This window comes from Poecilia formosa, unplaced genomic scaffold (genome assembly GCF_000485575.1).
Source record: "Poecilia formosa unplaced genomic scaffold, Poecilia_formosa-5.1.2 Scaffold678, whole genome shotgun sequence".
NCBI classification, from domain to species: Eukaryota; Metazoa; Chordata; class Actinopteri; order Cyprinodontiformes; family Poeciliidae; genus Poecilia; species Poecilia formosa.
This window is the reverse complement of record NW_006800617.1, coordinates 172,088-198,412: the sequence shown is the minus strand read 5'-3', so window position 1 is coordinate 198,412 and position 26,325 is coordinate 172,088. Positions and strand designations below refer to the sequence as shown.

The 26,325-nt window shown below is 38.7% G+C and overlaps 1 protein-coding gene across 1 annotated transcript; it reads left to right on the top strand.

Annotated features, from left to right (window-relative positions):
- On the top strand, nucleotides 1–26,325 carry exoc3 (exocyst complex component 3). Its single transcript, XM_007542312.2, has 16 exons — nucleotides 1–141; nucleotides 566–724; nucleotides 5,895–6,114; nucleotides 6,200–6,372; nucleotides 7,609–7,821; nucleotides 8,396–8,574; nucleotides 8,749–8,865; nucleotides 15,506–15,623; nucleotides 16,893–17,018; nucleotides 20,985–21,085; nucleotides 21,178–21,288; nucleotides 22,902–23,043; nucleotides 23,286–23,408; nucleotides 23,559–23,720; nucleotides 25,638–25,759; nucleotides 25,907–26,325. The coding sequence occupies exons 2-16, from the start codon at nucleotides 581–583 to the stop codon at nucleotides 26,106–26,108; spliced, it is 2,253 nt and encodes a 750-aa protein (XP_007542374.1). The 5' UTR covers nucleotides 1–141; nucleotides 566–580; the 3' UTR covers nucleotides 26,109–26,325.

Here is a 26,325-nt window from a genome sequence, read left to right as displayed (position 1 = left end):
CAACCGCCAATAAATACAAGAAGAAGTTTACAAGCTGGCAGAGGAGGAAGAGGGGGCAATAATACAACAAAGACAGTTTATATGTGAAACGTTGTTTTGTTTGTAGAGACAAAGACCAATTTTCTTCTGTAACTTGTTGAGGTAAGAATGTTTCCTGGTTCCTGTAGAGAAGTGCTTAGAAACACCAAGAGCTTCGTGTCTCCAATTAGCTTAGCGATGCTATGGCAGCTTCAGATGGCCTTTCTTGTTGATTTGTTACGTTTTTCTGACAAAGTCAAGTTGTGCTGTTTATTTTTCTATGGGAACCTACGTCACTTTCGCTTACATGCCAGTATAATGTTCTGCTGGTGTTGGTAGCGATGACCTGCTGACGCCATTAAAACTGTGGTCAGCTGATCAGATCCAGAGTCCCCAGATAGACCGAGTCTTCTGACTGTTCTCAGTGGAAGTAGCTACAATGATTAAGAAACTTTTCCACCAGTAGATTGAACTGTTAACGATCCCCTGGGAAGAGACAAAATTCCCAAATTGGGATTTCAACCCCCCCCCCCCGCTCCATCCGTAGGTCCAGCTATTCGTCATGGAGGAGACCAGCAGGGAGGCTGTAGCGACTGCAGTGCAGCGTGTGGCCGGCATGCTGCAGAGGTCCGATCAACTGGATAAAGTGGAGCAGTACCGAAGGAGAGAAGCCCGGAAGAAGGCTTCTGTGGAGGCCAGACTTAAGGTACTTCACCAAATCAAACCAGCAGCACTGTAACTGAACTGGAAATGTGTGAACAGTCTATTCTAGTACTCCATATATCGAGTCAAGTACTCAAGCCGGCCCTTTCTAACATCATCAGTGGATTCTGAGGGACATGGAGCCAAAACTGACATATATAAGATTAGCTCAGAGACAGTTTGTAGAGAGCTTCTTGTTACCAAAAAAACTTTTCTGACCTGCAGTCCTGATTTCAGCCAGATAGAAAGAAAATATTAGGCACAGTGGTGCAGTTGGTAGAACTGTTACCTTGCAACAAGAAGGTTCTGGGTTCGATTCCCAGCCCGGGGTCTTTCTGCATGGAGTTTGCATGAACCTGGTGAGTTCTCTCCGGGTTCCTTTCTGTTTCACACTCCAAAGACCTGACTGTCAGGTAAATTAGCCTCTCTAAATTGTCCCTGGTGTGTGTCCTGTCTGTCTCTGTGTTACCCTGTGACAGACTGGCGACCTGTCCAGGATGACGGATGACCCCACCTCTCGCCTGGAACGTTAGCTGTAGATAGGCACCAGCAACCCTCCTGACCCCACTATGGGACAAGGCTGTATAGAAAATGGATGGAGAGCTCTGGTTTCAAAAATATACCTGTAGTGTTGCTTTGATTTTGTCTTGCATGTTTGATTTGTTTCTTTCAATTAATTTTCAAGATTAGACGAATGATCTCCAGAGTTGACTTGGAGGAAATCATTCATGCTTTCATGTCATCTCGTCTGGACTACTGTAAGGACTTTTTTAACAGCCTGGATAAATCCTCAATTTCACGACTGCAGTCAATACAGAATGCAGCAGCCAGATTTCTCACCAAATCCAGTAAATTCTGTCGTATCTTTCCTGTTCTATATTCACTGCTCTGGCTCCCAGTTGATTTTAGAATTAGTTTTAAAGTACGTGTGCTGACATACAGAGCATTACATGGCCTCTCCTGATTATCTTTCAGTTTGTAACTAAGTATTCTGCTGCTCGTGGTCTTTGTTCTCAAGTCTGAATCTCCTGGTTGTTTCACCAACACTGTTAAAAACTAAAGGGGACCGGGCCAGTTGGTGGCCCCAAGGCTATGGAACAGCTGGCCCTTGCAGCTCCGTTTTTCTGACTCTGTGGAGGTTTTTAAAAAGCAACTAAAAACATTTCTATTTTCCCAGGTATTTAACTCTTGATTTTATTGTGTTTATTATGTTGGTTTTATGTTTTGTACGGTTTCAAATTGATTTTTATTGTACAGTGCTTTGTGATTTCATGTCTGTGAAAAGCATTTTATGGATAAACTTTACTTACTTGAGAATCTCCCATCTCAACCATTCCACGGTGCCTGAACACTTGCTCTCACCAAGCGCTGCCTTTTCCACACAGCTTCTCCTGAGAGCTGCAGTCTCCAGCTTAGCTTTCACCTCACAGATCAGCCCTCTCCTGTGTTTTCCCCCACTCAGTTCCTTCAGACTAGCATCAGCAGCAATTAGCAGACACCTGATGGAACTGTGCATCTGCTGAGCTCATCATACAAAGTACTTCTCAGCCCAACACTCCTATGAATTCTGTAATGAAGAAACCTTGTGATGACATGCTGAGAGTAGTGGAAAGACCAGGAGTTTCTTAAAGAGACAGAGGCCCATTCCAAAGTTTGTGCTATAGAATTGCACTATATTCCATGAAAATGGCTACAGTCAGTACAATACAGACAGTCCTGCTCACCATTGTTGGCACCTTTTCATGTTTTGCATAACTGAGTGAATATCTTCAGAAATAAATGGAAATGTTCAAAATTTATATCAGCAAGATCTTTCAATTGGAGGTCCACAGTATTTTCACAAAGTTATTTCAACGCAGATATATTAATTCCAGAGGACAAAATAGAAAATCAGCATGTGGACTAAGATTGACACCCCTCAATATTTGGTTGCACACTTTTTGGCAGCGATGACACCCTCCAAATGTTTCTTATCTCCATCTATAAGCTTCTTGCTCTTCTCTGGTGGTGTTTTCTCCCACATCTCCTTTGCAATTTGCTCATGCTCTTGAACATTTACAGGGTTCATTTTTCCAATGGCAGATTTCAGCTTCACCCAAAGAGTTTCAGTTAGATTGAGATCAGGATTCATTGCTAGCCATTTTAAAGCAGTCCATTTTTTCCCTTTCAATCATTCCTGTGTGCTTTGGGTCTTTATTTTGCCTCAAATCAAGTTTCCTTACACTGCGGATGACATTTTGTCTAGAATTGCTTGATAATCTTCTGATTTCATGATGCCTGTGATACGGTCAAGACCTCCAGCAAACCGGTTCCACAGCATTATGGATCTTCCACCATGCTTGACTGTTGGTATGGTGTTCTTCTCCTCAAAGGCTTCATTGTGCCATCTGTAAACATACTGTTTGTGTGCATGACCAAAAAGCTCCATGTTTGTTTCATCTGTCCATCAAACATTGTCCCAGAAGGCTTGAGGTTTGTCCAGGTTCTCTTTCGTGAAGATCAATCATTCTTTTTTATGTTTTCAGCAATGGGGTCTTATTGGCCTCTGCCCATAAAACTCTGCTTTCTTTAGTGTGCGGCGTGTGGTACTTGCTGAAACAATTACACCAGATTGCTCCAGGTTGGTCTTCAGGTCTTTAGATGTTTGATGTGGTGTTTTTTCCACCATTCACACCAACCTGAAGGCAGTTCATCACAGGTGCCCCTGTTGCAAATCCTTATTTGTGATTTGCAGTACGTGAGCCGAATTGGGTTTCCATGCTGATTTGCAGCAAAGGGTGCCAATACCATTGACATGGTAAACATTACATTTGTCTGTTTTCCTCATAATGTTTATCTTTTTAAGTGTTATAATTTGCTGTTTTGTATCAAGCAAAAGCTGTCTGCAGTAAAATGTCATGGCGATTGGATGACGCAGGTGAGGGTGAAGAGTCTTCCGCTTTGAATTTATGCCTAGGCTTCATTTCAACCTGAGATTTACACAGAGAAAAACAGCGATTAAAAGGTTTTATTGACATATAAATGAATTGAGGTTCTTTGTTGCTCGGAACCCGGCAGAAGACATTGTGCTGTGAATTGCGATAAGCTTGGATGAACATTTTGCGATGATTATTTGAGACATTTTCCCTCTTACACTGGTGGTGGAGGTCGGAAAAAAGATGGAGGCCTGAAGGAGCCGGGAGCATAGAGGTGGTGAAGGGGTGGAGATGTGTAGAGTATGGCTGGAAAGCAGATGGTGCCGTTGATGAAGGTCCTTATAAACAGATTCCTGAACAATGACTGGCTATGAGAGGGTATGGTCCAATGCCGATAGGCTGCGGCGGATGAACGTGACATGGTGATTGGATGACACAGTTGAGGCTGAAGAGTCTTCCACTTTGAATTTACGCCTAGGCTTCATTTCAGCCTGAGATTCACACAGAGAAAAACGGCGACTAAAAAGTTTTGTTGACATAAATTAATTAAAGTTCTTTGGTGCTCAGACCCCAGCAGAAGGCATTGTGCTGGGAATTGTGATAAGCTTGGATGTGCATTTTGCGATGTTGATTTGAGATGTCTTCCCTCTAAAAGTGAGTGCCGGGGCCAAGGCCAAGAGACGGTGAAAAGGGAAGGAGAAGGATAATTAACTAAGGAAGTAGGATGCTGACGTGAGATTTTATGGGCTAACAATAACAGGCATGGTACAGTTGAGGTAGATAAGGGCAATAGTAGGGTGTTAGTAAGAAGGCTGATGGTTAAGGAGTACGAGCGGGAACCTGAGGTGACGAGGGATGATGCAATACTTGATGAACTTGATGAATTTCCTTAAGTAAATATTCCATAATACGTACTTAAACTTCATGGGTGTCAATAAATGGTAAGCAGGACTGTAATACTACGCCTTACTTCTTAGTTATTTTAAAGTAAACAAGAAACAACAACTCTGTTTTTCTTTTTTAGATTTTTTCATTCAGTGCACAGACCCATTAATTAAATTAGGATATTATTGAAAAGTCCATTTATTTCAGCAACTTTTCAATAACATTATGCACCCGTACTCACCCGAACGACTCAACTGCTTGTTGAGAAAAAACAACAGCTGACAGACATTTGATTAACATTATGTGTAAATTTATGTTAAATTTTTGTAAATAATAAGTTCTATCAATTTTGTTTTTTCTTTAAGTATCTAAAATATACCTGTGCTAGTTTGGAAACTAAATCTGTTGTTAATTCTTATATTTGGAAATGTTATTACTACTTTGGAAACTTTTATTACTAAGAAATTAGGAACACACCAGGGGGTGGAGATGTTTTTTGTCAAATGTTCAGTGTGATGATGTGAAGATCTTAAAATGATATATTTGACAACTTTTTGAATTTGATCAAGCTAACTTTTCTTATGTCTAAGTTTTAAGACATTATCAGATATTATTTTGTCAATGTCTTTGCAAGAAATGAACACTGTATAGTTTTCAAAGAATGGAGTCGGAATGTGCTAAAAAACAAAATACAATTAAAATTTTATTTTTATAGCATATTTAAGCAACAAGGCATTTCAAAGTGTTTTACAACATAAAAACAAAAATACAAAGTCATAGAACAAACCACCTGTTGCCACCCACAACCTTTACTTGGAGTATTTGTATAAAAGGTTGTGACAAACAACAAATGCCTTTGAAAAATTAGTGGAAAAGGAAAGTCAGCATTGTTTTTATTAAAGCTTCAGTTATGGCATTTAGAACCTTCAAAACAGCAGTAACAAGACTGCAGCTCTTGCAAAATTCTGACTGAAATGGAGGCAAAATAAATATGTCTGAAATCAGGGCTGAATTAGCATTAGGAGAACCTATTGTGTTTGGAGGCAGATGTTTATTTCTCAACAAAAAAGGAAAACAATGCTATTCCTCATTTTGTTGAGCCTGATAAGTAATTGTATTGTCAGTATTCATATACATGTTAACGGTAGTGATCTTGCTGAGTCTCTGTTAAGTATACTCCCCTCCTTTACAGGTTTACTTAAGCTTAAACACTAGCAGATGGAAGCTGTGAGAAAAACAGGAACTTCTCACCAAATCCTTGAGCGCTACTGAAGTGGTTTTGTGTTTTTTGGTTTAGTCTGCCGTGTTTTGGCAGGTTAGACTCACCCTTCAACACTTCCAATAACTAGTTCTGTTTTCTGTGGTGGTGTACAGGCAGCAATACAGTCTCAGCTGGATGGTGTTCGCACAGGATTGACCCAGCTGCATACTGCCCTGCTGGATGTCAAAGATATCCAGAGCTCTCTGGCTAATGTGAGCAAAGACTGGAGGCAGAGCATCAACACTATTGAGAACCTAAAAGATGTGAAGGATGCCGTTGTTCAGCACAGTCAGCTAGCTGCTGCCGTGGAAAACCTGAAAAACATTTTCTCTGGTAGGTTTTGTCATATTATATCTAAAATATGAGTGTTTTGGATCTGTTTAATGTTCTGTATGCTGTTCTGTTGTTCTGGGTTCAGTTCCAGAGATAGTGGTGGAGACCCAGCAGCTGACTGAGCAGGGGGAGCTGCTGCAGGCTCACAGGAAGCTGATGGAGCTGGAGTGCTCTCGTGATGACCTTATGTATGAGCAGTATCGTATGGACAGCAAGAACACCAGTGACATGAACCTCATCTTTATCTACTTTGAAGACGTAAGTGTAGCTGAGTGCAATTATAAGATGTTGCTAGCTTTAGTAAGCATCCTGCTTCACTCACAAAAGCAATACAAACCTCCAGAAATCTTTATAGTAAGGAAGGATCAATACTCACTGAGATGTCATGAAGTCAAGGATGCACATGAAATGATTCACATCTTTGGTATCAAGTTGTGATAGCAACAGAGCTGAGATCTTAATGTTTTTTTCCTTAGTGTTTTTTCTGTTGTTCTTCTTTGTTGTAAATATTTTAGATGTTAAAATAAAGATGAAAAAGGGATTTGAGACTCTGTAAAATCTGAAATATCTTGGAAATGTAACGGAACAGAAACCCAAAGACAGCAGCTGTACAGTCTGTGGGTACAGGGAGAGTTCCTGAATGATCCTCCAGTGTCTATCTGAACTGAACTCAATTGGATGCAGGTAGAGCATGTTGAGGCAGGCACGCAATAACTTTCTGCATTAAGCACAGAATGCATTTGGTCAGTCTGCTTGATGGGTCCAAAAAGCATGTGTTCTTCAATACAGCAGCCATGTGAAAAGAACCTGACCTTCAGCAGATGGGTTTTAGTTAACATGTCACACATTCATGCAGTAAAACTCCTCTTCCTCCTAAAACTATCAGTAGGTTAATGCAGTGCATTCTGGGATTAATTGTTTTTAAACCAGTATCTACATGCCTTGTTGTTCAGTCCATCATTACTGGAGACACAACAATGCTTAAAGACCATGCAACCTAGATGAGATGGAATGATTTGCCATGGAAGAATTGGCTCATACACCGCAAGAGACATGTGCCATCCAAGTGAAGAACTACTACAGAGAGAGGCTGTTGTCAGGTGTCGGAGAGACCACATTACCATTAAATCTCAGGAGGGATAACAATTTTGGCTTTGTCATTTTTCAGTTATCTTGTTTATAATTCTGTCCATTAATCAAATATACTAATCAAACTTTGTGGATAGGTTGTTTTTGTTCTTTGGGAGGCAGTATAAGTGTGGTCAATTCTTATTGTGGTCATTTCCTTTGAAATATTTAGAGATTTGTGTGATTTTATTAGGTAAAACCCTTAAGCAGTTCAAATGGTTTTGTTGTTTTCTCTATGTGAAGAAAATTTTTTTATTGTTGCATCATTGTTGATAGAACTATTTTGGGTGTTCTGCTGGTTTTAACATTCCCAGATATAAAAAACAAAGTGTTAACTCTATAAATGTTTTCCAATTTTTCTCCAAGGTACAAAGACTATCAGATGAGCTTGCTAAGCAGTTGTGGATGGTACTGCAGAGGTCCATGGTAACCGTTCGTCGCGACCCTACCATGTTGGTGTCTGTGGTCCGTATTATTGAGCGAGAGGAGAAGCTTGACCGGCGGATGGTTGACCGGAAGAAACAGACTGGCTTCATTCCACCTGGGCGACCCAAACACTGGAAGGACAAGATGTTTCAGGTCAGAGGAGCTTAAATGGACTTAAGCACCCAGCCTTCAGGTTAAGAATATTACTGAAACTGTAGGCTCAGAGAACATCTTTAGGTCCAAATACTTCTAAGTCCCTCACAGGAATGCAGTGTTTTATGGCAGACATGGATTACTTTTGGACATTCCATAATTATAAATCTGGACAAACAAAATCAACTGTGGAGATCCACAAGGGTCCATTCTTGGGCCACTTTAACATCTCCTTTATTCCCGTTGTTGAGATCCCCTACCATATGTAAGCCGATGACACAGTTTTGTCAATGTATGACCCTAGTCCTGTACTGATTAGTCAAAAATATGAGGATTGCACAGTCTCAATGGGGTTGAGGATCAGAGCATGCAAGAAACCTGGTGTAGTTTGGGCTTAGAATATAAACTTCTACAACTACAAACACATTAACTCAGATACAAAGTCAAAATCTTTGAGTTTGTGAAACTTTGAATGGTGGAAATCGAATGAGTCTTAGTCTTGCTATTCCACCTTTTTTTCTTCCTTGCATACGCCATCCTTTATTGCTCAATCTGACCTTCTCCTCCTCATCAGGTGTTGGAGGGTACTGTGAGCACACGCATCGAGGGCACCCAGGCAGTGACCAGAGAGGCTGATAAAATGTGGCTCGTTCGTCTGCTGGAAATAACCAGGAAATACGTTCTGGACGACCTTATTGTTGTTAAAAATCTCATGGTGCAGTGCTTCCCCCCACACTACAACACCTTCAACAGGTGATGCATTTAGAATGATCACTTCTTTGTAACACTATGCACAATATAGTCTTTTAATTTAGAAGCAACGGGATTTTTTAAAGCTCTAAGTCAGAAAATCTAAACAAAAACAACTTGTGAAATAACTCTGAATGGTAATATATTGTTCAATTTCTGGATGTTTTTATGGTCTAGATTTTTCAGCCTCTATCACAATGCTGTGTCCACTCGTGTGAAGGAGCTGGCCTTGGAGGATCTGGAAGCTAATGAAATTGTGTCACTGCTGACTTGGGTTCTCAACACATATAAGAGGTTAGTTTGTTACTCAACACGTTTGGTTAAAAACACTCACAATACATGTTTAAAATAAATCAAACCCTTTTGAGGTTCTGGTCGGACACTGTAAAGATGGCAGGTTGGTAAAGAGGCTCTCGAGAACTGGATAAATTATTGCAGAATTATTCCCATTAAGCTTGGTAATATTGCATTACAAAAAGCAGTTAAATGGTGCAAGACTGTAATGAAGCCCAAACAACAATATAACAATAGAGAAAAGAGGACAAAAAGATATAGACAGAAAAAGTACATCTAACTTATCATAGCATTAAGCTAGTAGGAACTAAGGACAGAATGGCTAGCCTGGAAATATTAGCTGATAGGGTTCTGCCAGGAAAACAAAGATCAACTTTCAACTCTCAAAGAGGAAATAAGAAAAGTGAACGCAAGAATTAAAGAAAGTAGAGTGGCGGCTGGAGAAGATGGAGGAGGTAGCAGAGCTACTAAAATTACACATGAAGCTGGAGGAGCTGGTAGACCCAGAGAGCCAATCCAGGAGAGAGAACGTCAGAGGGGGCTGAAAAGGGCTCTGAATCGATGGTTACATTTGTGGAGACTTTATTGAAAGAGCCACTCAGTCTGATAGGCAACGGGACGGACATGCAGATTGAACGAGCTCATCAGACACTGGGACCACAGCCCTTAGAGGGAACACCGTGTTCAGTTGTAGTGAGGTTTTGAGTTTCAAATGCTGTATAAAGTCATTACTTTGCAAAGCTTGGAAACACAAGGGATTTGTCTGGCATGAAAAACAAATAAATCTGCACCATGGCTACCCACTAGCCAACTTCAGTGCAGAGAGTAAACCATGGTTTTAGGGTACTGAAAGAGAACCATCTTTTTCATTGTTCCTGTTTGCATGTTTGCTTTTGTTTCGCCTGTTCATATTCTATTAGGTTTAGTGAGTGGGGGCAGGCTTTCCGGCGTTATTTGTGAAATGGCAAAGAATATTACCTAAATGGAGAGAATTCAAATAAAGGTGATTTCTTTCTTTGTATAAATGACATAAATAACCGATTAAGAGATGGAGAGTTTTATCTAAACTCAGTAAAGATAAAGTTCAAATGGCAATGTTGCAAAAAAGTTCAACTTGGTTTCGTCTCTTGCCAAATAAAATTAATAATAATTTTATCCAAAGTTTTAAAAATGGAAGCCGGTATCCAAATAGGGAGTGGCTTACATTAATTGTAGGAGTAAATTCATTCTCACTGTTTCTGTTCTGCCCAGGAGGGACAGAGGAAGAATCTCCCATCTAGTCAAGTCTGATTTTGTGTAATTAATCTACCATAGTTTTTGTTAAATAGTTTCGGGGTTTGTGGTATAATCATCACACACAAATATCTGAATCTTCTCTGGGACCAATTAAAAGTGACCTCTTTTAATTGGTTATTGCAGAATTATTCCCATTAAGCTTGGTAATATTGCATTACGTTCGTCTGTTGACCATTTGACAACCAACATCAAATCCTCTGACTTTGGTTATTTACTTTATGGCCTGATATTTGTCCAAAATAGGGCTGTTGCAAACGAATATTTTAGTAATCGAGTAATCTATCGATTAGTCTTATGATTAATCGAGTAATCGGATAAAAAATTTATAAAATAAAATGTTGGTAAATCTGGCATAACACCAGTGTTGCTATCAGATATCAATATCGGTCCAACTTTTCATATTTGAGCGTCCCTAACAATTGCTTTTTTTGTAGTTTAGAAAATTAACCTGTAACAATAACGGTTCACTTTCTAAGTTAACCTGAAGAAAATGTATACAAAAATCTGAAATTATATTCAAATTAATAATAAAGAGGCAGGCTCACAAATACGCTCATAAAAATGTCTGTGCTCCAGCTTTTAGTTTATGTATTCATCTTCAGTCAGTTTAATAGATGAACTCTCACCTTGACCCATATCTGTCAAGCTTTGGGTTTGAGAATAGGGGAAATGTTGCCTGGAGTTGGGGGCTTGGGGTGGTGGGGGACAGGCGAGCAAACGAATGTAAGATGGGGGTGGAGGGGAGGAAAGAGACCAGGGGACAGATGAACTTAAGTCCGGTAAGAGGACCGATAGACCAGGGTACGAACGTAAGAATGGGGGGAGCAATACGAGATATTTACGGCACCTTCGTTCGTCACACTCAGAAACTCATCTACCAGCCATGTAGCGCCACGATGCGCTCCGCCACCCGTTTGTTCAGGCCAGGATGATATGAAATTTAAAGTGTGGTTCGTCCGTAAAGCTACATTTGCACAATAAGCATCAACTACTCAGCTGCCCACCGTGTTCAGTCTATCCGCTCGCCTGTATAAATACTCCTCAGTGTCTTCCCGCCGTTCGCTTATAATTCGCGTTTGCGATAATTAAATACTCTTTGTAAGAGGGGCATGATCTCATCTTTGAAAATTCACCATTGAACCCATCTACTTCTTCTGGTACTTTTTGGTTCATTAAATTTTTATGACCTCCTCAATTTCCTTTTTTGTGATTGAATCTCTCTTTGCCTTGGCATCTTTTTCAGTAAATGTTGGTAATCTAATTACCAATATTCTTAATAGTCTATTTTGTTCTTTTCCTCCTCTGAGTCGTAAAGTGTATTGTAGTAGGTTGAGAAACCTTCTGCTGTGTCTTTATGAGGAGACAGTATTTTCTTTGTAAAAGGATTCATAATCTTTTTGACTGTGCCCATCTGAATGTTTCTTTTGCAACTGAAATACTAATAGCCTGCTAGCCCCATTTCCTGCTTTTGATTAGCGAACTGTAATGCACTCTCAACAATACATCAACAAAACATTCAGTGTTTCTTTATCCGCTAAGAGATTTTAAAATCTCATTGTTTGTCTTTATATTCTCCCCTCCAGTTGCTGTCATTTTCTAATTTACTTCTTTTTTTTATCATGATCTCTTAATTTAGGATGACAAGGAAATTAGTGTCCTGTGGTGAGGATTTTAATGTTGGACTAAACCCAAATTTGGATTAATCAAATGGAAAGTCAAACTCAGAAATACCAGGAAAAGAATTAGAAATACGATGGATGAACTGGGAATCGTGGATGTACGGAGGTATACAAACCCAGCCAGTCGTGACTACACGCACTACTCTTCCTACAATATATGCTCACAAATAGATTATTTCTTAATGTTTAAAAAACGTATCCATAGATCGTTAAAGTTGGGAGATCGGACCGAGCCCAATCTCAGACCACAGTCCAATCTTTGTCTCTCTACACCTGACTAAGAAAAGTAGACCCACTCTCTGGAGGCTAAATACAAACTTGTTAAATAGTACAGTTTTTAAGAAGAATTTCATAATTGAAATCAAAAGATGCTTGGATGTGAACAATAGTGAAGAGGTGGGTCAGGTAATAGTCTGGGATGCTCTGAAGGGGTAATCGGAGGGAAAATAATAGCCATTTCCTCAGACGAAAAGAAAATTAAACAAAAACAAAAATCTGTTGGAAGAGGAACTACAAAAACTAAAGAGCATTCCAAAACCCTCCAGGAGGCAACTAGAACTAAAATTGAGTTGGTAAAAAAAAGTTGAAAAAACATGCAAGAAATACAAAAGAAACTACTAAACAGAAATACTATGAGACAGGCCCTAGCATTTAAACTACAAAAACAACAAGATAATAGAACTATTCACAAAATACAAAAATATTACAAATAGGGTTGAAACAAGCTCAGAAAATATTCACAAATGCTTTAAAAACAAATTTAAAACTTCATATTCACAACCAAGTTGAGTAATGGACAGTGGATACACACATTTCTTTCCCAGCTCACTCTTCCCTACATTACAGATGATTTAAACGAATAATTAATATGCATAACTGAAGCACAACTAACATCAGTTATTAGAAAGTTGAGAAAGGAGGGAAATCCCAGAGAACAGATGCATTTCTCTGAGTGGTACCCAGAAATGCAAGATCAGGTGGCATCTGTTTGAGTTTTTAACTATGTGCTAGAAAAGAAAATAATCTTCATGGAGAGATGCAATTATTTTACTAATTCCTAAAAAGGGAAAAGATGAGTTGAATTGTGGAAACTACATCAAGTGTGTCAAGTATTGATAAGAAATTATTTATTGCTATAATTTCTCAGAGACTGGACAATATCTTGCCAGTGATGATCCATAAGGACCACAAAGGACATCAGAAAAACCTTCCATATTAAATCACGTAGTACAACAAAAAATAGACCTTTGTACTGAGTTTAGATGTGGAGAAGGCTTTTGACTTGGTCAGATGATCCTTTCTTTATAAAGTGATGTCCAAATTTGGGTTCCACCAGACTATAATTGATGTAATTGCAGCATTGTACAATAAATAATCTGCTAGGAGAAAAAATAACTTGAGATCTATCTGATCCTTTTACTTTGGAAAGAGGTACAGGGTTGGGATGCTGTGTTTCGCTACTCCTCTTTGCTCTGTTCATAGAGCTGTTAAGTCAGTGGATAAGGCAGAGGCCAGACATAACAGGAGTTCAAATGGCCTATGAGGAACAAAAGATGTGATTCTTTGCAGACAATTTACTGTTAACTATAACAAACCCAGCTCAAACTCTACCCTTGTTTAGATGCCAGAATATAGTATAGAAACAAGTTTCATGCATGAACTTGATTTCAACAAAGACAAAAAAACATTAAAAATAAAAATCTTGTTATGGCTGTTTCCTATTTTTCTTGTGTATTTTGATTAAAATAGGCCCCAACCTGCAAATATCTGAAGAAGTCGTCCTTTTCCAACACATTAGACACATTTCTCAAAACTCTGAAATGTCCTCTTTTGGAAAACTAAACGGTTAATCCTTTGGGAATCCATCCTTTAAATATTCCATCATTCTTATTTGGTTTAAATGCTGAATCAATGGCACACTGAGTATTTTCATCTTATCTAATTTATAAATTCTAACTATCATTCTCCAAGAGTCCTGCACTGTGTATAGCATTTACTCATGTGGTATCATCAATCCCTCTTGTAAATCTTTATCCGTTATCACTGAGGTATTCCTTCCACTGTTGTGCCTTCTATATCTTTTCATTCTGCATCATTTGATGGAGAACAAAGACAGATCACTGGTCTTAAATGATCTGCAAAGTAATGGTCCTGTAAATTGGGAAGACCCAGCCCACCTTTCTCCTTCTTTAACTGCAACATTCTGTACCTCCTTCCAGCCTTTTTCCCCTTGCCAAATATACTGCAATAATAATATGCCCCATTATACAAATAATCTTTCTGGAATCTGAATAGATAAACACTGAAATGGATAGCAAGCACGGAAGAATGTTCATCCTGACTGACTCTATTCGGTAATATAAATTTGAAAAAGGGATCAAATTACACCTCCGTATATCTGATTTTAGGTTTGAGATTAGGGGTCCATAGTTGGCATCAGAAATCCTGAACAAAATTGGAATTGAAAAAAATTGGATGGTGTGACCTCTAAATATTTTATTTATTCTGCTACAATTCCACTTGGTCCAAAGATTGTCCTGCAGGTTAGTGTTAAAACCGAACACTAACCTATTGTATTGGTAATTTTCATCTTGAAACCTGATAGTGAACCACATTCTTCAAACATCTCCATAAGTATGGTGATACAGACTACATAAGAAACAGGTGGGTGAAAATAAAATCATCTCATCTGAAGACTGGCAAAGGTTCGACAAATTACACAGTATGGCCAATACATGGAGATAATTCTGTTGGGAAAACACTGTTTGATATTTTGTAACCCCAACTCAGAAAAACAACAGGGCAGTGGAGACACCTGTTGGAGACTCTGTGGAACAATTGGGGCAAATCATTGTCATATTTTCTGGGGTTGTCCAGTGATTAAACTATTGTGGGAGTAGTTATGTGATCACTTATAAACACCTTTACTGAGAGAATCCCCTGTAAATGTGAAGCCCTGTACTTAGGAGACATTCCATTTGATAACTGCTCTCTGAAAGATTAAAAACTGTTTAATACTGGCAGCAAGCAAAAAGACAATCACTAGGAAATGGTTAAAGCCTAAAGCACCTACAGTTGACTGGTTCAAAATTGTACTGGACATTTACATTCTAGAGAAGTTATTCTGTTAATGGTTGAAAGGAATCATTTTTCAGGATCTGGTCAAAATGGACAAACTATGTAAAACCAGTAATCCCCGTGGATTAAATGTCTGTCACATGAAATTACCGTTATGTTATATAATGTATCCCTGTTTTGATTCTGGCAAACTTACACACTGGGTTGTGTTTCCTCCATACACAAGAAGAAAGGGATCAAGCCCCCACTCGTGTGTTACATTTGTTCTTTTATTGTAAAGAAAAAAAAAAAAAAAAGAAAGAGAGTGGCTAGGGGTACCTGGATTAGCAAATGTTAGTCTGACACTCAATCTGTGAGGTGGAAGTTGAATTGTACACAGAAGAGACTGTAACACTTGCTCCTAATAAAAAAATTATAGAAAAAAAATCAGACCCATTTAAACTTGCGACACAAATCCATATTCTGCTTATCATTTCTAGTCCCTGCTTTGTTGTAGCAACTTATAAGTTACACACATGCACATGTATTATTTTGTTTACTTATGTGTATTTATCATTTTACACTATGGATATCTTCTTGCTATGCAGTGTGGAAATGATGGGGCATCCAGATCTGTGTTCAGAGTTTGACATCAATCAGCTTGAACCGCTGCTGCCACAGGAAGTGGTGGATGACCTGCTTAGCAAATATGTGAAGACGTTTACTGTAAGCATCACACACACACCTGTCACACAAACAGATATTCTGCTGGGTTCGCAATTCCAGTTCACAGGCAAACTAATCATTTGGAGCCAAAAAACTGAGCTTTTCAAATAGAAAAAAAGTCTAGATGGACAAATGGACTGCGGTCCATTTGTCCTTAAAAAATGGACAACCTTGGACCGCAATGGCGGTCCAAGGTTGTATGAGAGGTCCCTCTTGCTGCCAAGAACATCAGCACCTCTCACAGCATTTCAACTTGGATTTAGTGAAATCTGGGAGAGGGGCCTAGATTAATTGACCAACCTAAAAAGCAATTAGTGATAATTGTAGTTTACTAAAATGTATTTATGAACAGAGCTGAAAATTCAAAGATTAAACTCTTAGCATCAGATTGTTGCTATGTTAACAAAATTAACTATGAAGATTGTTATTTGAACTTTTACAAAGTAAACTTGCAGTCTCCTTAAAATTTTACATTTAAATGTTAAACATTTTAAATCTTTTAATTTATCTATGCTGAAACCATTAAATCAGTTTTAACAGCAGTGATATTCTCAATAAATAAATGTTAAAATTCTATGTTAAAATGTTAGCATTTTGGGGGGCCTGAAGGCCTGGGAGGCCTTGAGCAGCTGCTGAGTTCATTTATGGCATGGGCCGGTTCTAAATGTGATCAACTTTACACTGTGCTGTTAGATTCACTAACTGCTGACTTAATTTGGATTTAAAAGCAGTGCAAATAATTTATATTTATTTTAATTGTATTTTTCTCGTTTATTTTTAAGATTCTATAGTTGTGGGTTTTAAGTATTGTCAGCAATATCTTCCAGTAGCATAATTACCCAGTAATGTTTTTACTTTTCCTGTCAACTTAACCTACAAAAACACTGTGAGCTGCTGTTGGACCTTTCACCAATATGAAACTTTAGTGTACATATTTTAGCCCATTTTTTTTTACAATTATATCAATTTAAGTGTGTGCATTGTTGCCTAAAAATTAAACTTAAAAATTAAGTTAAAATCTTTTGAAGTTCATTGTAGAGAAATCTTTACCTCATGGGGAAAAAAACCTGTTCAAATCCATCCTTAAAACAACAAAACAAGACATCATAATACCATGATAAGTGAATTTAAAGCTCTGACTGACAGTGTTGACCCCTGCTGCTGCCTCTTTATATCCCACACCTCTAAAATAAGCAGTGGTTGTTACACTAGTTGTTTTTTATTTTATAAAGTGTTTCTAAATTTCTTTGATTATGGGTGCCTCTCCAGTCTAATATAACAGGTTGGCTGCGAAAGGCCCTGGAAACGGATAAGAAAGACTGGTTGAAAGAAACGGAGCCTGAGGCAGACCAAGATGGATTCTACCAGACCACGCTGCCTGCCATCGTCTTTCAGGTGACACATAGTTTGTCATGGCATTGGAGGAGAACTTCTGATACTGTTCCTGATTTCATTTACAGTGGATTTATTTTGTTGTCCATAGCGAATGAATTTTTCTGTATAGATTCTAAATGTTGCTCCAATTTGGGAAAACATCTAGAGAACATAGTTCTAAGAAGCTGCTCTTCAACTGACTGCCCTGTTGCTGATGTTAGTGGATGAGGTTGTATGAAGTACATTTAAGAAAAATTATGAGAAAAAGTCAATATTTTTATCACCTATTTCAAAAGGTCTTATTGTATTGACTCTTTGCACGTGACCTCCCGTTCTTCAAAACATGACCCACTCTGCCATAATGTCTGTGGGAGCTATTTCTCCATTTTCAGTTATATCTTAGAATTTAAATTGTTTAGTTTATTCTTATTTATTGTTTATTTTCTAGTTGATTTATCATTAGAATTTTTGTTTAATTCATTATTTAGAATAAGTTTTTTGGTTAGTAATTCACTTAATTAGTTAATTTCAGTTGGGTTGTGGGTATTTCACTGTATAAATAGGTGGGTCTTAGGTAGCTTATTATGCTCGTGGGTGGTCACAAGGTTTTTACCAGTCTTCAGTCTTCAGTCTATGGAACCAGTCTCATCAGTCACTTCAGTCACTTCAGTTACCAGTCGTCAGTCAGAGAACAGGTACAGGAATCAGAGCAGAAGCAGAATTCTGTGAAACCTGAAACCTGAACTGTGAAATAAAACAACCAAAAAACTGCATTTCGACCTTTTGATCCTTTTGGGCTGCGTAAACCAGAATCCACGGTGCATCAGGTGACTATTTGAGTTGGGTTCACTTTTTGTTTTGATCACTTTTGAGTTTTTTGATTTTTGAATTTAAGTTTTGGGACAAATAGTCACTACAATGTCAAAACAACATATACACGCATTGTCTCCTGTAAACATGGTCAAAACACAGACAGCTTTTTGTTGAATTCTCTGCATAAATGGTCATAGGCTGCTGTGTGGGCGGCTGCAAACCAAATATAATTTTATCATAAACCTTTTCATGAGAAAAGTCAGTTATAAGGACTCTGTGTTTGCAGCGAACACTTTGTACAAGATAAGAAGATTAGTAAGATGTAATCAAATATTGCATCATGTAGCCTACCGTGTACAAAATAACTGGTTAGCATCTAGACTTTTGTACACTTTCAAGCCTTCTCCTGTGCAAGGGGAAACACTTAATGATATATTGGTATAATTTAGGCAACATGAATTCAAACAAATTCAGTAATTTGATCAAATCAAGGAAAACATTAGGAGGGATAAGGGATGTTCTGCTTCTAAGCCAGCTACTTCCAAGATTCGTAAACACAACTGCTTATGAGCTCTGACCAGGTGTGCTATTTCCACAGACAAACTAACTTGACTTGAACACAAGTAGAAGCCAAGTAATGGCAAAAAATACTCTGGAGGCAATCAGGGTCACTCTGTTGAGTACTCCCATTCCTCACTTCCAAAGTCTGTCATGGTACAGGTGGGTCTTATTGGAAAAAAAATGATATCACAGACGATATTCCACATTTTCTGCTTTCCTTTTAAAGTCACTACTTTAAAAAGTGACTTTTTAAAAGTCACTTTTTAAAGTAGTGACTTTTAAAAATGTATATAGTGATGCAAACACTATATACAAAAAGTGTTTGTATATAAACACTTTTTAAAGTGTTTATATAAATACTAAATATTACAATATGTTCTTAATGCATCAACAAAAATATAGAAATGTAAACTAATTTGGCTAAAAAAAAAACAGTCTGAAATCAGCTACCAAATGGAAATATTTAAATACACCAATTACACAGTTGTGGATCANTTTTGTTGAATTCTCTGCATAAATGGTCATAGGCTGCTGTGTGGGCGGCTGCAAACCAAATATAATTTTATCATAAACCTTTTCATGAGAAAAGTCAGTTATAAGGACTCTGTGTTTGCAGCGAACACTTTGTACAAGATAAGAAGATTAGTAAGATGTAATCAAATTTTGCATCATGTAGCCTACCGTGTACAAAATAACTGGTTAGCATCTAGACTTTTGTACACTTTCAAGCCTTCTCCTGTGCAAGGGGAAACACTTAATGATATATTGGTATAATTTAGGCAACATGAATTCAAACAAATTCAGTAATTTGATCAAATCAAGGAAAACATTAGGAGGGATAAGGGATGTTCTGCTTCTAAGCCAGCTACTTCCAAGATTCGTAAACACAACTGTTTATGAGCTCTGACCAGGTGTGCTATTTCCACAGACAAACTAACTTGACTTGAACACAAGTAGAAGCCAAGTAATGGCAAAAAATACTCTGGAGGCAATCGGAGTCACTCTGTTGTGTACTCCCGTTCCTCACTTCCAACGTCTGTCATGGTACAGGTGGGTCTTATTGGAAAAAAAATGATATCACAGACGATATTCCACATTTTCTGCTTTCCTTTTAAAGTCACTACTTTAAAAAGTGACTTTTTAAAAGTCACTTTTTAAAGTAGTGACTTTTAAAAATGTATATAGTGATGCAAACACTATATACAAAAAGTGTTTGTATATAAACACTTTTTAAAATGTTTATATAAATACTAAATATTACAATATGTTCTTAATGCATCAACAAAAATATAGAAATGTAAACTAATTTGGCTAAAAAAAAAACAGTCTGAAATCAGCTACCAAATGGAAATATTTAAATACACCAATTACACAGTTGTGGATCAACAGAACATTAGTTTTACAGGATGTTAAAAGTGTTTCCCCCTGATGTTTTTTTTTTTTTTTTAAAGAGCATAAACAGTATGTGCAAAACTAAGAATCTTGTTTATTTTACTTTTAAAACTGCTCGACGACCAATTTTATGTCACATAAAAACCCTCCATACAAAAGCTAGTGCACACTTCCTAATGATCAGCAGCTTTGTTCATTTTCATTTTGTCCATCTGCCACAGACATGAAGTAATGACTGTCAGTGCTTTGATTTTTAGCTTTCATACTCATTCTTCCATCCTTGCCACGGATTCGTTTTCATTGCTTTAACAGCAATGAGCTTCTGTTTCATAGTTTTTCTAAAGCAATAGCTAGTTTGGGACACAGAGCAATGAGCGCCTTCAATTCCAGCTTCCATTGAGTTATTCAAATGTTTTAGCAGACTTGACTAGCTGTGGAGAACTAGCTTGTTCTCAATGTTTCTGAGTAGCCTCACGTCTTTGCGCTTCCAGGTCTTTTTTTTTTTCTTGTGTTGAGAGGAGAGGCGAGCCGACGCAGAGCTGGGCTCTTTGTTACAAGGTAATGGCAAGTATGGGAGCTGCAGTGGCCAAAAAACTACAGAGGCGACTGCCTACGTTTTTGCTCTCCAGCAGGGCGATGGGGGTGGGATCTTGCACGTGTGATGTCACGGTGCAAGGGGTCCATATTCTTACCTTATCGCAGGTAAAATTCTGAGAAATTCAGTCCACTCCAGACTATTAACCAGTTGACCACCTTATCCCTTGTTCTTATGGCACTTCAGCCATGTCTGCCTTCACCTTTATAACTTGAATATCACTGCATGGATGATGGGGTGACATAGTTCCACCATAAAATCGGGATATCAAAATAAAGTTTATTTTCCCAGACAAGTTTTTATCTATATTTTTTTTTACTGGTATTATTGAGGATGATATAACATGGCCCAGCCTTCTGGCATGGTACCTCAGCGTGATAAGGGTTAGATAATTGGGGCCAACATGGCAGGGCAGCTGTTTAGAGGTTTCTGTCTCCAGCAGTCATTTGGCAGGGTACACCTGGACTAGTCGCCAGTCCACCACAGGGCAACATAGAAACAAACACAGGACAAGCAACCATCCATACACACACACACACACACACACACACACACAAAGGGCATTTAGAGAAAGTAAAGCAGTCACATTTTTGGTGGTTATATGTCTTTCTTTAAATCTTCACCAGATGTTTGAGCAGAATCTGCAAGTTGCTGCCCAGATAGATGGGGACTTCAAGGAGCAGGTTCTGAAACTCTGTCTGAAACAGATGAATTCTTTCCTTATGAGGTATTCCCTTCAAATACTCAAACACCGTAATTGAACCTCATATCAAAATATTTCTGCAGTATTTATATTGAGCTAATGTGCGTTCCTTGCAGGTATCGGGAGGAGGTGGTAGCCTATAAAGAGGAACACCTGCGAGACAGACAGCTGCCTCAGTGTTACATACAGTATATGATTGCCATCGTCAACAACTGTCAGACATTCAAGTAAGACTTCAGTTTAAACATCAAACTCTTAGTTACTCTGACATTATGTAAAGTTAGTCCAGCAGTTCAAGCCTCTTCCTGTTGGCAGTCCTGTGTTTTGAGTCTTATTGTAGATTACCATGATTGATTCCAAGCAAAGACAAATCCAGACATGGTCACTTGGTGGTTTTTTTGTTGTTTTTTCGGGGGGGGTTCACAGTCAGAGGTGGAAATTAATATTTTTTTCTCCACCAGCTGCTGTGGCTGGTGGAGAACATTTTCTTACCAGCCAGTCAAGCGTTTCACCAGAGACTGTTTTCCTATTTTGTGTGTAATATATCCTTGATCACAAACTCCACCAGTTAGATCACATGTACAGTTAGTCACAGTTTCCATCTTGAAGTGAAAGTCAAAGAAATAGATGTCTTTTCACTGTTTTATATAATATAGTGTCTATATAAGAACATAATTATGCCAATAGTAAGACCATACATCCTTGTAAAATCAAGAGCTCTTAATCAAAGTTCTTGACTAAGAGCTTTGATTAATCTTAAAAATAAGTCTTGCATTCCTATGTTGAGCATTTCCACATTGACTACAACTTCCCCAGACAGTATTCAGTGAAAATGTTGTTTTAACATTTTTAAAGCTGTTTTCTAACGGTTCTATTTTTTTTCCCTTTTTTGGCTGATTATCATAAACACCAAAAACATGATCATTGTTGATTACACAGGCCATCATCATTCCTGTGTTATACCTGTGTTTTTCTGACTGCCTGCTACTTTACATGTAGGTTTCCCCCACCTGTACTTACTCTCACTCTTTGGACACCTCCTTACGGGGCAGTTAACAGCTAATCTGACCACCCCCTCAATCTGTTGCTGGTTTCTCTCGTCATTGTCTGATGATGATGAATTTCTCTGAATTGCTAATTCCCCCTCCTTCTCTGCTCCTGAATCTGCTCCAGCAGTCGAAGTTTGTGTGGTATACATGTTAATTTCACACATTTTCATGTCAGCTTTTGTTGTTGCAGTTTTTCTGACTCCACCATGTATCTGCTCAGTTCTCTCCAACTCTGGTTAGCTGAAATGATGCAACTTATAACTTCTTAGAGGGAGGGGGTGGGCCAAGAAGGACTGAGGGATTTCATTAGCCACGTCCAATGTCGTCAATAAAATCAAGCAATGGGTCTTTGTGATCTATATAAATTATTATTTTTACTAGACTTTTTTTGTTAAATTATGACAGCCTCAAGCCACCCCATAAATGTCCATTGACCTGTATGCTAGACGGCCACTACTTCCCTGGACAGGGGTTCAAACTGAATGCTATTTTTTTTTCTCCTGTTCTAATTGCCAACCCACCAGTGGTTCTCAAGTTGTCAAGTGGTGTGTGCTCAAGTTCACACACCACTTCACACTTTAACTGGCATTTGGCCAGTGGTGGGTGCCAATTTGCACCCTTGCTTGGAATATTCTAAAAGTTTTCTGGAGGTATTGCTTGAGGTATTGTATGTATGCTGGATCTTTCAGACATTAGCTGCATCGGCACAGTTTAGAGATGATCTAGCTTATGATGGTTATGAGTACTTGTCACTTTTAGGGTCAGTGATTGTTTTCATCTGGGTTCCTCAGGGAGTCCATCAACAGTCTGAAGAGGAAGTACTCTCAATCTGTGGATCCCTTCGATAGTGACGCTGCAATCGAGAGGACCCTTGGTGAGGTTGTGAAGGAAGGCTGTCAGTTTCTGCTGGATGAAGTCTTCTTAGACCTTGAAGTAAGACTTACTGGCATCAAACTGAACCAGTCTGACTGTACAACTAAGCTATTCATTAAGAGGTGGGGGATCTAATGAAGCTTCATACAGAGAAACAACTCTGTTTCTTTGTCACCTCACCCAACTATCCCTTTCCCTCACACAACTGCTGCTGTGGAACACCCTCTGACTTCTTTGTTCTGCTCCCATCCCAATGCTTCCATTTTATCTGACTTCTTTGATTACGGTTTTGCGTTAACCAGAGTCACCTGAATGAGCTGTTGACCCGGAAGTGGCTGGCAGGTTCTCATGCTGTGGATACCATCTGTGTGACAGTGGAGGACTACTTCAATGACTTCAACAAGGTCAAGAAACCTTTCAATCAGGTACGGCGAGGCTGCACACGGAAAGTCTTCTGTAGTGCTAAATGAAATGTTTGCATTGGATGAGTCAGTTATGACCCAACCATGTAAGGTCCCTGTTAAGAAGCTCTGTGAGTACTTTGACCCCTGACCTGCTGGATGTGCTGTGTGTAGGACATGACCAACGAGGCCCTGCGCAGGGTGGTGGTGGAGTACCTGAAAGCAGTGATGCAGAAACGAATCACCTTTAAAAATGCTGATGAGAGGAAGGAGGGAGCAGAGAGGATGATCAAAGAAGCTGAACAGTTTAAGTTCCTCTTCAAGAAACTGGCAGCGGTGAGTTCACTGCTCCAGGATTTGTTTTAATTCTTTACTTTAAGAATGTTCTTATATACATATGCAAAACTGAGAGAAACAACAGGTGGGCAAAAATTAAAGAAAAAGACAAATGAACACTGGAGTGTGCCTCAAGTAAGAGCACTTTGAATTAAAGTGCAATTCTTTTCGACCCAATCTGCTCTTATGTTTTCTGTCCTCAGTCTTTCCTTTCCATCTTTCCAAACATACATACTATTGCATTCTGATGTAGAAAGTGATTCTCGCTCTTTTGGAGATATCATGGATTATTTCAATCTTTATTGTGGTTGTTTTTTGCTCAAACCATTTTCTTATAATGACTTTTTTCAGTTTTATTTGATTCTCAAAGAAGCCAAGTTTACATATAAGTCTGGGACATATCGTATCATTCACAATAATACTGGTACAAAAACTTGCCGGAGACGATAAACTTTGTGATATGCTAATTTCATGACATAAATACCATCACGGATGCTTAAGTTGTAAAGGTGAAGGCAAACATGTCTGAAAATGTGATGATGGTTTCTATAGTTGTTTGTCAACTGCCATAAAAACAAAGACTGGTATATAGTCTGGACTGAACTGAATTTCTTATCCATCTGTGATGAGGTAAGAGTATGCAGAAGCGTCAGGCCTCTGCTTTGGCCTCTGCAGCTCCCGTACTTGGAGCTCAGTCTGTGTCAGCTCACCTCTCATCTCAACACAGACTGAATGAACCGGTTAACTGGAAGCTTAGGACAAAGTTCCAGGTCATTAGGAAACATGCACAAGATTTTACTGTTTGCAGGGATTTTATTTGACATACATTTTGGTGTTGAGCATTTTTTAAAAGGAAGATTTCCTTTTATATTAAAACAAGATTCTTAGTTTTGTACATAATGTTTGTTTCCCCCTTGTTTTTTGTTTTGTTTTTTTAAGATTGCACTTCTTAACATCTTCTAAAACTAATGTTGAACCACACACAGTTTGTGTGTTCAAGTATTATTTCCATTTGGTAGTTGATTTCAGACTGCTTTATGTAAGCCGAATTCATCTATTTTGTATTTCCTTGGACACATTAAACCTAACGTGCACTGTTGTCTTGCAGCAAAAAGGTTTGGGGTCTTTCTGGATGTAGAAAGACCCCAGACCAAAAAACATGACTGTCAGGTTGATTGGTCTCTCTAAATTCTCCTTATTGCGTCGTGCGTGCCTGAATATTTGTCCTGTCTGTCTCTGTGTTGCCCTGCGACAGACTGGTGGCCTGTCCAGAAACAAAGTGGTCGTGTGCATAAGTGAAACAACAGTTAAAATGTTCCTTCCCTGAGAAAGTTTACAGCATTTGAAATGTAAAATACAATAAAGTAAAATAAAAAAAAATTCACAACAGTGAAAAATAAAAATAAATAAATAAAAACATACTGAGTAATGATAGAGTACTACTATATCTATCTATTATAATAGAATAGGTAATGGCTTTCCTGACAGCTGCTCTGGAACGTCGGTTTGAAAACACGCTCCTTAAACACTGGACACTTCTTTTCCATAAGCATTATTATTGAAGGACTGGTCTAAAATATATAACCTCCAGTCCTCCATATTGCCTCCAACGAGATGACTTGTGAAGTTTGCAATGTTCCACCTTGGATTTCACGATAGCTTTCCATTTTCATGTCCTGATATGAAAATGACCCTCCTTTCTCCCATTATTGTTTCACATGCAGTGAGTGAGCCTTGGGTTTTTGTAAACCTCAATGCAATTTTAAGATTACTTTTGATTAATGATTGGGTGTGTGTGTGTGTGTGTGTCCAGAAACACGTTTTCTATAAAGCAGATTATTACCAGGCTGTTCACACACTAACCGTGGCTGAGGAGGGTTCTCTGCTGGAAGCATTAAACAGGCTCTCTACCTGCAGGGTGAGGACACAGACCGGCTCTGTGGCTCCATCACTGCCATCGCTGAAGTCTTCAAGCTGACTGACCCCACTCTGCTCTTCCTGGAAGTCACCACTCTGGTCTCCAAATACCCTGATATCAGGTGGGCACAGCACATGTATATTCTTCCTGTTTCCTGTCTGCAATGTTTAGAGCTGCACTGTACATGTAGCGTATAGATACTGCTGTTTAAAACAGAAAACTACAATTTGGTGAGAACCATCTGAATGGAACTATTTTGTGTCTGCAGGGAGGATCACATCCAAGCACTGCTGGCCGTCCGCGGGGACGCCAGCAGAGAAATGAGGCAGATGATCATCGGGACCCTCAGTGAGAACAAAGTGTCCTACTCTGGTACCACACAGCCCATATTCAAAGACATTACTGTGCCCACCATCACTACAACCATGACCTCTATGACCTCCATGGCAACCGCAAAGCTGCTCAAATAAAGCCAGACGGCCTGACACCACCACGTTGAATCACAGCAGCACAAAGAAACCTATTTTTCTAAATCCGGTGTGATTGATTGATTCAGCCTTGTCAGCTTCTCCTGTTACTCTTTGTGTTTTGCTTTATTATCAAACTCATCCCATGCTTCCTTTTAAAAACCAATAAACGCTTATTAATAAACTGGACTGTCCTTATTTAATAAATCCTTTTAACAGG

Coding starts and splice junctions, on each gene's coding strand:
- exoc3 (XM_007542312.2), top strand. CDS start 581: ATGGAGGAGACCAGCAGGGAGGCTGTAGCGACTGCAGTGCAGCGTGTG. Junction 21,086..21,177: donor ATGAATTCTTTCCTTATGAG/GTATTCCCTTCA, acceptor CGTTCCTTGCAG/GTATCGGGAGGAGGTGGTAG. Junction 23,044..23,285: donor AAGTCTTCTTAGACCTTGAA/GTAAGACTTACT, acceptor TGCGTTAACCAG/AGTCACCTGAATGAGCTGTT.